Source organism: Vombatus ursinus, unplaced genomic scaffold (genome assembly GCF_900497805.2).
Source record: "Vombatus ursinus unplaced genomic scaffold, bare-nosed wombat genome assembly UNPS02014807.1, whole genome shotgun sequence".
In the NCBI taxonomy this organism is placed as follows: domain Eukaryota; kingdom Metazoa; phylum Chordata; class Mammalia; order Diprotodontia; family Vombatidae; genus Vombatus; species Vombatus ursinus.
The window spans coordinates 46,473,603-46,485,680 of NW_020954585.1; the positions used below are offsets into that span (position 1 = coordinate 46,473,603).

General features: G+C 43.9%; 1 protein-coding gene across 1 annotated transcript in view; it reads right to left on the bottom strand.

The window, feature by feature from the left end:
• SLC29A4 (solute carrier family 29 member 4) overlaps positions 1 to 12,078 on the bottom strand; it is a 43,127-nt gene that overhangs the window by 6,941 nt on the left and 24,108 nt on the right. Inside the window, exons 5-6 of the mRNA XM_027874295.1 lie at positions 11,856 to 11,930; positions 9,201 to 9,466 (exon numbers count right to left, since the gene is read on the bottom strand). Coding sequence (XP_027730096.1) covers positions 9,201 to 9,466; positions 11,856 to 11,930 — 341 coding nt within the window. The remainder of the gene's footprint in view (positions 1 to 9,200; positions 9,467 to 11,855; positions 11,931 to 12,078) is intronic.

Here is a 12,078-nt window from a genome sequence, read left to right on the forward strand (position 1 = left end):
CACACACACACACACACACACACACACACACACACACACACACACACTTGTTTATATGTTGTCTCCCCCATTAGAATATAAGCTCCTTGAGGGTAGAGACTGTCTTTTACCTCTCTTTGTATCGCCACTGCTTAGAATAGTGCCTGGCACATAGTAAGTACTTAATAAATATTTATTGATTGGACAAAAAAAATTAACTTAGTTAAAGTTCATTCCCCTCTGCCTGGCATACAAAGCTCTTTGCAACCTGGTACTAATTTTGTTTTTCTAAATTTTTTTCTTTTTAAAAAAATTTAATATATTTTGTTTCCCCCCAATTACATCTTTCTTTTAAAATGTTTTATCAATCTTCTTTTACATCAATATCACTTCTTAATGACCCCCCCCATCAAACTCTCCCTTGTATAGTCAAGTGAATCAAACCCACACATTGGCCATGCGTGAAAATTCGTGCCTCATTTCACACTTATGGTCCAAAGACAGGAGATATATTAGCCTTAGGAAATCATATCAATCTTTTCTATCAGATTGATCATAGGCTATTCTTTTCTATGAAGCCTATACTCTAGTCAAACTGCACTAAGCAGAATGCTTGGACCTCCTATACACACCCTTAGCCTTCTTGTCTCTATGCCTTTGTTAAGGATGTTTCTTCTGTTCCCTACCACCCTGTTGAATTCCTACCCAACCTTTTAAAATCTAACTCCTCTCCAAAGCTTTCTTAGATTTGTCCCCCAATCAATAACCTTTCCCTCATATTTCACCTAGCAATCATTTTGTACCTTTCTTTTTTTGTCTTTCTTTATATTCCCAATCCTTAGCATAGTGCCTGGAACACAGTAAGTGCTTAATAAATGCTTGTTAACTGACTGACTTCATGGGATGATAGATTTAGAGCCAGAAGACATCTTAGAGGTCACCCAGTCCAACTTTTTTAAATGAGATAACATAAAATGTTTTGCAAACCTTAAAGAGCTGTTAGTTATTATTTTTTTTCATCAATGAGAAACTGAGACCCAGAGGAGTGAAATGACTTGGTGAAAGTCACCCAAGGTAGTAAAGAGCAAAGCCAGGACTCAAAATCCAGTGCTCTTTCCACCATACCATGTTTCCTGCATCATATAATATTAAAATTATTTGTGTTTGCGTCTTATCCCCTTACTAGAATGTAAGCTATGTGAGGGCAGGCAACTTGCCTGAATGGAACTTTGTATCTTCTGGAGGCAGTGTGGCACTGCAGCAGTTTCCTCTGTCTGCAATGTCCCCTGTCACCCTGTTGAATTCCTCACAGCAGAGTAGTGACTTAGAAGTCAGAAGAGGGGCAGCTAGGTGGCATAGTGGATAGAGCACCTGCCCTGGAGTCAGGAGGACCTGAGTTCAAATCTGGCCTCAGACCAAACACCTGACACTTATGAGCTGTGTGACCCTGGGCAAGTCATTTAACCCCAATTGCCTAAAAAAAAAAAAAGTCAGAAGACCTGGCTTTAAGTCCTGACTCTTTCACCTGTGTGACCTTGGGCAAGTTACTCAACTTCTCTGGGTCTTGGTTTGTTCACCTGTAAAATGGGGGGGGGTTGGACTAAACGGCTTCTGAGTCCCCTTTGAGTTCCTAGAAATTCAGGATAATGCTATTGCTCTCTTGCCCACATTGCTATAAAGACAGGAACTGAGAAGTGTCTCCTTGCTCTTGTGGGAAGAGGAGAAAAGGTCCCGTAGGGACATCCTCGTACAGTGAAAAGGACTCTAGACTTTGGAGGCAAAGGATCTTGGTTCAGTTTCATGGTATCCTGGATGGACTTGCAGTCAGGAAGCTCTGAGTTCGAGTCTCTCCTCAGACACTTACTATCTGTGTGACCCTGGCAAGTCACTGATCTTGGGGCCTCAGTGAACTCATCTGGAAGATGAGGAGATTTGCCCCTGAAGTCTCTAAATTCGAAGCTCTTCAGCGCTCATGCCTTTGAGAGCAGCGAAAGGCAGGTGTATCACCTCCATCCACCACTAGATGGCATCCTACGCTTAGTCCGAACAGCTGTGCAGACTGCTCCGATCAGGCTAATTGGGATACAGCTGCGGCGGGACCAGACCCAAGTCCCTGCTTCCAAATGAGCATTCTGCTTAGCCCAGCAAACGTTCCCGAGGTGCCCATCGGCCGGGACGCCCTCATACATCCTCCTCCAGTTAGAGATCTCCCACCCGTTCACATGCTCCGCCAGCTGACAAATAAGTCCCTCAGGCCAGATGGGCGGGAGTCTGGGGCGGATGGGTCCGCTTCGTCATCTCCCATCCGCAGAGCCCTGGGTTGGGGCCGCAGGAGGCAAGCTGAGTCTCAGCTTCTAGGTGGACTCAAGTCTGGAGGCAGAGCCATTGCCAGGGATTTCCAGACTTCAGAGACGTAACTAGCATCTGACCTAGACTCTGTCCCATTTGGGGGCTTGTGTGGTAGGGTGGGGAAAAACAAACACTGGTTGTGGAGTCATTGTACCTGAGTTCAAATCCTGCCTGATGCTTAACCACCTATGTGGTTTATGCTTTTAAAACCCTTCCTACCTGGTCTGACCATGTCTCTCTCCAGGCAATAAACTCCAGCAGCTCCAGGATCAAATATAAAATACTCTTTTGGCATTTTAAGCCCTTTCCAAGGAACCTTGACCCTTCTTGGCTTTCCAGTCTTCTTACACCTTACTCCCCTCCTAATACTCTAGGTTCTAGTGATACTGGCTTCTTTGCTCTTCATCAAACATGGCAGAAATCTCCCAACTCTGGACATTTTCCCCATGCAAGGAATGCTTTCCCTCTTAATTGCCGTCTGCTGGTTTCTCTAGCTTCCTTCAAGTCCCAAGTAAAATCTCATCTTCTGCAAGAGGCCTTTGCTATTCCCCCTTAATGTTATTGCTTTCCCTCTGTGACTACCTCCAGTTTATCCTGTATATATCTTGTTTGTACGTAGTTATTTGCATTCTGTTTCCCCCATTAGACAGGGAGCTCCTTAGGGGCAGGGACTGTCTTTTGTTTTTCTTTGTATCCTTTGTGCTTAGCACAGTGCCTGGCACATAGAAGGTACTTAATCAATATTTTTTGACTTGTTGACTTTGTAACTCCAGAGGAATTGTTTAACCTCTCTGTGCCTCAGTTTCTTCATCTGCAAAATGGGGGAGTTGGACTAGATGGTTTTAGAGTTCCCTTAGAGTTTTAAACGATGATCCTATGACCTTGAGGCCCTCAGAGGTAGAAGGCATCCTTCGAGGGACTCTAAGGATGGGTCCTCTGACACAGTACTTCATCTCTAATTTCTGTGCTTTGGAAAAGGCTGTCCGCCAGGGCTGGAATCCACTACCTTCACTGTGCCCTCTGCTAGAATCCTTTTGTTCCTTCAAGACTCAGCTCAAGTGCCACCTTCCACGTATGGCCCTTCCTCATCCCAGCCCCAAATGCCCTCCCTCCCCCAAGTAGCATATATTTATTTTGCATTTACTCTGTATATATTTACATACGTCCATGTGATTTTCCCCGTTAGAATGTAGGTTCTTTGGGGGCAGGGACTGTTCTATTATTCTCTATAACTCCTAACATCTAGCGCAGGGCCTGGGATGTAATAGGCCCTTATTAAAAGCTTACTGGGGGCAGCTTGGTGTCACAGTGGACAGAGGACTGGGCTGGGAATCAGGCAGACTCCTCTTCCTAAGTTCAGACACTTACTAGCTGTGTGACCCTGGGCAAGTCACCTAACCCCGTTTGCCTCAGTTTCCTCATCTGTAAAATGAGCTGGAGAAGGAATTGGCCACTCCAGTATCTTTGCCAACAAAACCCCAAGTGGGGTCATGAAGAGTTGGACGCGCACGACTGAACAACAAAAAAGCTTTTTGATTAATGGATTGATTGGTTACTCCTTCCCAGCACGACTGCACCAAGGTGCTCTGGCTTTAATGCATTAACATGCCTCTGTGACATCACAGGCCTCCTCCTCAATGAATTAGCCGCAGGTATATTTTTGGTTAGTTTATGATTCCACAAGGCTGGAGTGTCTTATGTGAGTTGTAGAGCCCAACATTGTTCCAAAATATCTGGGTGACATAGACTTGAGGACAGAAGTCCCACTTCTTCCCCTGTAGGATTTGCCATTTACCAATGGGGGAAGTAATCTTTTGGGCCTTTTAACAGAGATGTGAGGCAGTGGCAGTAAGTGACCTATGCCCCCAGTAACATAGATTTAGGGCTCATCTTACAGATGAGAAAACTGAGGTTTCATCTCATAGGAACATAGAATCATAGATCAAGAGCCAGAACAGGCTTCTGAGGCCCTCAAGGACACAGGTTCCCCACCCCTGGTCTAATCTAATCCTAGTCTAGTTTAGATAGATTTAACAAGTTGTAGTAGGAGAACAATGGAACAAGGATTTATTAACTACCTACTATGCATCAGGCACTGTGCTAAGCACTTTACAAATGTCCTCTCATTTGATCCTTAAACACTGAGTGAGACAGGCACTATTATTATCCTCATTTTATAGACAGACTCACACAGCTAGTAAGTATGGATCTGAATTCAGGTCCTTCTGACTCCAGACCCAGCACTCTATGCCACTGAGTATTAGGGGCAAGGCTGGCCCACCAACCTGACCTCCTGTGCATGTATCTGGCTATCTCTGTGAGCTCATTCCCCTCTGGGCATATACCCTTTCCCCTGCTACTTCCCCAGGAGGAAGGTAAGTACTGTCATCCCTTCCACAATAAGACTTTCTCCACTGAAGTTTTGATATAGCGAGGGTTGGCAGAAGAAATTAAATGGGAATTTTGGAGGAGTTTTGTAGAAGCCGCAGACAATACGTGAAGGCCAGCAGAAGAGAGAAAAAGTTTAGAAACTCAGATATGCATAAAATATATGTATAGTATTATGTAATATCAACATAGTTTACCTTTTAATATTATAATAATTCAGAATTCTCTGGTACAAAGTGAGGGCCAAAAAATTGTACACAGATTTTCCAGATTGTGGGGGTGCCGATCCTCACCTCTAACCGCTGCAATATGGAAGGAATAACTGTCCATGGATAGGACCTGTGATTTCATTGATAGAGAACTCACCAAAGAGGAAACTCCCTCTAACAATTGAAATTGGCACCTTCTTTGCAACTTACAGTCTTAGTTGCCTCAACTAAAAGTGACTTGCCCAGGGTCACAAAGCCAGTATGTGTTTAGAAGAAGAATTTGAACCCAGGTCTTCCCAGGACCAATGCTAGATCTTGAGATAATATTTGTAAAGTGCTTGGCACATGGTAAGTTAGTTATTGTTGTTGTTGTTGTTATTATCTCTATCCACTATGGCACACTGTCTCTTAGGCAAAAAAATCTTATTATTTATACTTTTTTGTTTGTTTGTTTGTTTGTTTTTGTGTTTTTTATTTTTTTTTAGGCAATTGGGGTTAAGTGACTTGCCCAAGGTCACACAGCTAGTAAGTGTCAAGTGTTTGGTCAGAGGCCAGATTTGAACTCAGGTCTTCCTGACTTCAGGGCCTGGGGCTCTATCCACTGCACCACCTAGCTGCCCCTATTTATACTTTTTAATGTGTAAAATAATGAAGGTACTTTTTATAACTTATTTTTGAATAACTTCCTTTCTTGTACTGTCCTCCCTGCTCCTCCCAACCTATTTGCATACTGAACACTCCTTTCATTAGAATGTAAGTTCCCTGAGGGAAGGAACTATTTCACTTTTGTCATTACAGCCCCAGCACCTAGTACAATGTTTTGCACATGGTAGGCCTTCAATAAATATTCAGCAAATTGACTCTTACCTATTCATCAAGGCCCAGCCTCTATAATATCCTGTTTCTCTAAATACCCCTGCACTTACAATCTGTGCTGCACATTTCAGCATTATGTTCTTTCTGTAATCAATCTCCAATAACAGTAAGAAGTCGCATGTATATAGCACTTTCCAGTTTGCAAAGGGCTAATCATTGTTCATGCACGTATAATTTTGTCTTTCTGATAACAATCAGTTCCTGGACAGGAACCATTGTCTTAGGCTTCTTTGCGTAGTGGATAGAGCACTGGGCTTTGAGTCAGGAAGACTCATCTTTCTGAGTTCAAATCCGGCCTCAGACATTCATGAGCTGTGTGACCCTGGGCAAGTCACTTAAACTCTGTCTGCCTCAGTTTCCTCATCTGTAAAATGAGCTGGAGAAGGAAATGGCAAACCACTCCAATATCTTTGCCAAGAAAACTCCAAATGGAGTCATGAAGAATCAGACGTGACTGAAACGACTGAATAACAACAATAACAGCAGCACAGGAATGGGCACAAAAGAAATGCCAAATAAATACTTTTTTTAAAAAAAGAGTTCTGGATAAAACATTGGAATTATCTAATCCAGCAATTCTGAGCGTGGTCCGGGGAACCCTGGGGGTCTTCATGACCCTTTCAGAGGATCCACAAGGTCAAAACTATTTTCATAATAAGTTTCATAACTAAGATGTTTTCATTTCTAATGCGGTGAATATCAAGAGATACAGCTCCCATAAACAAAAGCTCTTCGGGAGAACTGTCACTAATTTTCAGGAGTGTAAAGCGGTACTGGGACCAAAAAGCTTGAGAACTGCCGATCTGATCTAATCAGCTCGAGAGTGTCTAGAGGCAGGTGACTAAGTTGGAAAACACATGAAACAGGGGAAATGGGTTCGGTTTGGAGTCCCTGGACCTGGCTCTGCCATTCACTAGCTATGTCACCTCTTAGCTTCCAGGACTCAGCTTCCCCATCTGTAAAATAAAGCGTTGGACTAGATTACCTCTCCGGTCCCTTCTAGCTCTATATCTAGGGTTCGGTGATTTAAAGGGTACAAAGGACAGTATGGTTCAGTGGAAAGAAGGCTGGTGAGGTCAAAGGACCCGGGTTTGAATCTTGGTTTTGTACTTTGTTGCTGTGAGGACATAGCCACCTAGCTACCTTCGCTAGAAAATGGAGTTGACTAGAGCAATGGCACCAAATTCAAATAAAAAAGAGTGCATGTCATATTGACTAAGAAAACCACAAATTGGCATCATCCATGTTGCATTGTATTTTTAGTCATGGTGTTAAACATTTCCCAATTACATGTTAATGTAGTTTGGCCAGTTTTGCATAAGTGTGTCAACTCTGGACAAAGGGATCTCTATGGTCTCTTCCAACTTGAAATCTATGCAATGTTTCCTGGTTTTTGAAGGAATATCACCTAGAAGAGGCATTCAACTTATTTTATGCGGTCCCAGAGAACAAAACTAGGTGCGAGGGTTGGAAGTTGAAAAGGAAAGAAACAAGTATTTATTCAGCACCTACTATGTGCCAGGCACTAAGCCCTTTACAAACATCTCATCTGATCCTCACCGCACCCCTGGAAGGTAGGTGCAATTATTATCTCCATTTTGCGATTGAGGAAACTGAGGCTAATAGCAGTTAAGTGGCTTGCCCAGGGTCACATGGCTAGTGAGTGTCTAAGGCTGGATTTGAACTCAGGTCTTTCTTGACTCCAGGCCCTATTCTCTGTCCACTGCACTACCTAGCTGCAAAGAAGCAAATGCAGGACTGTCCAAAAGTGGAATATGCTGCTGTGGAAGGTGGTAGCTTGCTCCTCATTGAAGGTCTTCAAGCAAAGACTGAATACCCACTTGCCAGGGATGTTGTAGAAGGGATTTTTGGGGGGGGGGGTATGAGTGGGAGGATCAATGCGTTCCCTTCTGCCTTTGAATTATGAGATGCTGTGATCTCTGGGAGATAAACATGTCCTGGTCATAAACAGATATGAAGAAGTATTGCCATCTGAACTAATGACATTTTATAGGGAATTTCAAGTCTACAATAATATCTTTCTTTCTAGTTGACATAATGGACAGAACACTGTACTTGAAGTCAGGAAGACCTGAGTTTGAATCTTGCCTCAGATACTTACTAGCTGTGCAATACTGGGCAAGTACTTAACCTCTTAATCTCCTCATCTATAACATAGCAATAATAATAATAATAATAACCTCACAAGGTTGTGATGCGATTTTTATTTTATATATATGCATGTTGTGATGAGATAATATTATATATAAATGAGATTATGTGTATATATGTGTGTGTGTATATATATTAGAGACAGCAAACCTTAAAGCAGTATGTATATGTTGTTATTATAGACCTTATTTCAAACCATCCCTGTGATTTAAGGCAGGGAAGGGCAGATGGGGAAACTGAGACCTCCAGGTTAAAGTAGAAAGAACCTGAGATAGATCTAGTCCAATTCTCTCATTTTATCAATGAGGAAACTGAAGGTCACACAACTAATAAGTACACAGCTGTGATTAGGAATATTTTCATCTGGGGTAAAAGACAGTTGAGTCAGGAATGGACAGGTTGTGTAATGGAAATAATTTAATAAGATAATAATAATTTAACTATGAGTCTAGTCATACTAGAGAAAGGGAGGTGGTGGGAAGTCAGAGTCTATAAGAAGGATCTCATGGAGGAGAAACCCAGAGCTGACAAGAGGACCTCAGGGGAGTTAGAGGTTTGTGAATTTCCGGAAGGAACTATACCCTCCAATGACTAGGTCCAGCACCCTGAATTTGCCATGGTGGCCCATGGGGCAAGCGGGTTATGGCTCTGGGTAAGTAGTAGAGTGAGTATTTGAAACCCAGGGGAGTGGGTTATAAAAATCTTTAAATGCCAGACAGAGAATTTTCTATTTGATCCTAGAAGTGGTCCAAATCCAGAACCCTTTTCAGTATACCAGGGAGAGGAAATTACTCTAAAAGTCACCATGTTAGCTGGGCAGCAGCAAAGCCTACAACAGTGATGATGTCTTCTGATTATCAGAGGGCAGTGTCAGAATATGGAGGGAGGGGGCTTTTGTGTGTAAGCAGTGTGCATACTAGTAATGGATAGATTTTTTTTTTTAGAAGGGAAGTAATGTGTATGTGCATGTGTTTTGGGGGAGGCTATATGGGAAGGGGAAGTAGCATATAGGGAATAGTATGTGTGATACAAATAACGTGTGTACTGGGGGTGTTGCTTGTGTATTTCTCCTTGTACAAGTTTATAGGGGCTGGGTGTGTTGGAGAGCAGTGCATAAGTTTCCTGAAGGCCACTATCCCTGTGGGAGAGCTCCTGGGTTGGGATGCATCTAGCCAAGGATCGCAGGGTACATCTGCCTTCCCACCCACCTCGCTCCTAAACACTTACGAATCGTACTTCCTCGGCAATGACGTCATGGTGCACTCGGTAGCCGGTGCCAGTGGCCACGCTGCCCTTGAGCTCCGGCGCGCCCTCCTGGGAGCGGGCAGTGTAGTAACGGACAAAGCGGGTACGCTTCACCAGCACGTGCAAAATCAGGCACATGAGCTCCATGCCAATAGAGATGAAGAAGAAAATGATGGTGTTCTCCTTCTCGTCCGACAGCAGCAGCTTGGTGAAGATGCGACTGAGCGAGATGATCACCCCAGCAGTGCCTGAGCGAGAGGGAGTTAGTGGTCAGGGCAGGGCGCGGGGAGCCTGAGCTGACCCTCCCCCATGTATACGCAATGCCGTTCCACGCAGACGTCCCACGGTTACACACAATGACACCTCTACGCCGAGCCCCCACATACATCACTCCCACACTCAAATATACGTCTTGGTCTCTCTCCTCCACACAAGCGCACACACTACCGCCCTCCACAAATGGATGCACAGACCCTGATCCCCTCAAGCTTACACACGGAGAAATACACAGACACAAAACTTATCCCATAAACATACACCCTTCCCCTCCCAAACTTTTACACAGATACAAACAATGCTTACACATTGCTTACACATAACAGCCATACACAAATACACTTTTACACACACTGTGTACACACAACTCTCACAAACACATGCAAAGAAATACAAGGTCTTTAAACCGATCGCTTAACTAAACTAAGAATTTTGAAACACTTTGTACATAAGCAACAGCTCCAGGGAGGGAATTTGTTAGTCAATAAGCACTTATTAAGCACCTATTATATACCAGTCACTGTGCTAAGTCTGGGGATACAAAAAGAAGCATGCAAAAAGATAGTCCCTGCCCTCAAGGCGCTCACAATCTCCTGGAGGAGTCAACAAGCAAACAGATATATACAAGGAGCTCTAGGCAGCATAAATAGGAAACAATTAAAAGAGGAAAGACACTTAAGAAGGATTGGGGAAGGTTTTCTAGAAGGTGGATTTTAGTTGGGACTTAAAGGAGGCCAGAGAAGCCAGGAGGCAGAGATAAGGAGGGAGAGAATTCCAGGGATGGGGGACCGCCAGAGAAAATGCCCAGAGCCAAGAGGTGGAGCATCTTATTTATGGCACAGCCGGGAGGCCACTGGATCAAAAAGTATGTGTCAAGGAGTAAGGGGTAAGAAGACTGGAAAGGAGGGAGGGCGCGCTGGGTTTTGAAGGGCTTTGAATGACAGAGGATTTTATGTTTGATCCTAGCGAGCCCCCTGAGTTTACTGAGTGGGGAGGTGGCTGAATAGAGGATGGATTGGAATGGGGAGAGACTTGAGGTGGGCAGAACCACCAGCAGGCTACTGCCTTGACTTGGCTATGCATAGCTATCACAAGGAATTTATTTTTCTTTTTTTTCCCATTGGTTGGTGGGGTGGGAGGGAAAGAAAACATTTTTAATGTTTAAAAAACACTTAAAAATAGAGAGGCAAGGGAGTTACAGGTGGGCAGCGTTGCATGCCCTTTCAGATAAGGGCACCATATTGTTAGCTTTGCTTATTGATTGTTTTACTTTGTTACAAGAGCACAGATCATAGGTCCGGGTATTCTGGAAATATTTGGAAAGTAAAAACAAAACACGTCATTAACTTTTTTAAAAAATAAAAAAACAACCTAGCAGTCCTAATACAAACACTACTTACCCACAAATACACGCACTGTTTACATACACAGCCAAAATATACATACATACTACTCTCCCCCATCACTTACACACATACTACATGCACTCACAATCCCTGACACTCACTGTTCCCCCACAAACATAGTGGCCCTCCATAAATCCTAAACTGCTCCTCTCTGCTCTCCAAACACACACACATGCACACAAATCCAAGCCCACCCAAACTTGCCATGCCCTCAGACTGGAGCTGAGATTTCATGCATTTCAGGAGAGGCTAAAGTTTTATGAGGGAAAGGGAGGGTAGGAAAGGGAGAGGGGGGAGAAGGCTGGGATCCTATAGAGCAGGGATGTCAAACTCAAATAGAAATGGGGACCACTAAATGCTAAGGATCCCAAAATACTGACTTAATTTTAAAATGTGCTATTATCTATGTTTTATTTGTATTTTTATTTATTTTGTTAAATATTTCCTAATTGCATTTTAATCTGGTTCAGGCTGTTCTTGGGAATGTTGTGGGTTATGAGCAGCCTGGCCCTCAGGCTGGGTGTTTGATGCCTCTGCTGTAGAACGTGGGGACTGAACCCAAACTCCAAGCACTTCTGGATCATCCTCATTGCCTAATGGCTTGGTCAGGAAGGACCTTTTATATTTTTGTTGTCTTTAGCCGGGAGCTTGAGGAACCAGAAACCTTGGACCCTGCCTCAAGGCTGGAAGCCTTGTGGGAATCCCAGCCCAGCTTCCTCAAAGCCAGAATAGCCTCTCCCATTGGTTTCTGTATCCCTCATCCCTTCCCTAGCATTCCCACACTGCCTTCAGGGTGACTTCTGAAAAAGGAAGTCACTTCAAATCACCTCAAATGCACTTCCCACTCCCCATTTCCTACCCTACCTCCTGTCAAGGTAGACCAGGAGAATGACCATGTGGGAGAAACCAAGCTAGGGGAGCCTGCAATTGACCTCTGATGGATGAAAATACTTACTCTCCCCAGTCATCACCCCCTGGGTGTACCTCTTGGGCAGCATCCCTGTGTAACCGTAGAAACTGGATTGCTGCACTTGAAGAGAGAGGAGACGGTGAGAGAAGAAAAGAAAAAAAGATGTTATTACTTCTCCCCATGGTGGGGTGTGGGGAAAGGAGAGTGGAGAGACCCAGGCGTAGGTTCCCAAAGTGGGTGATACTGCCTTTTGGGGGTGCTGGAACAA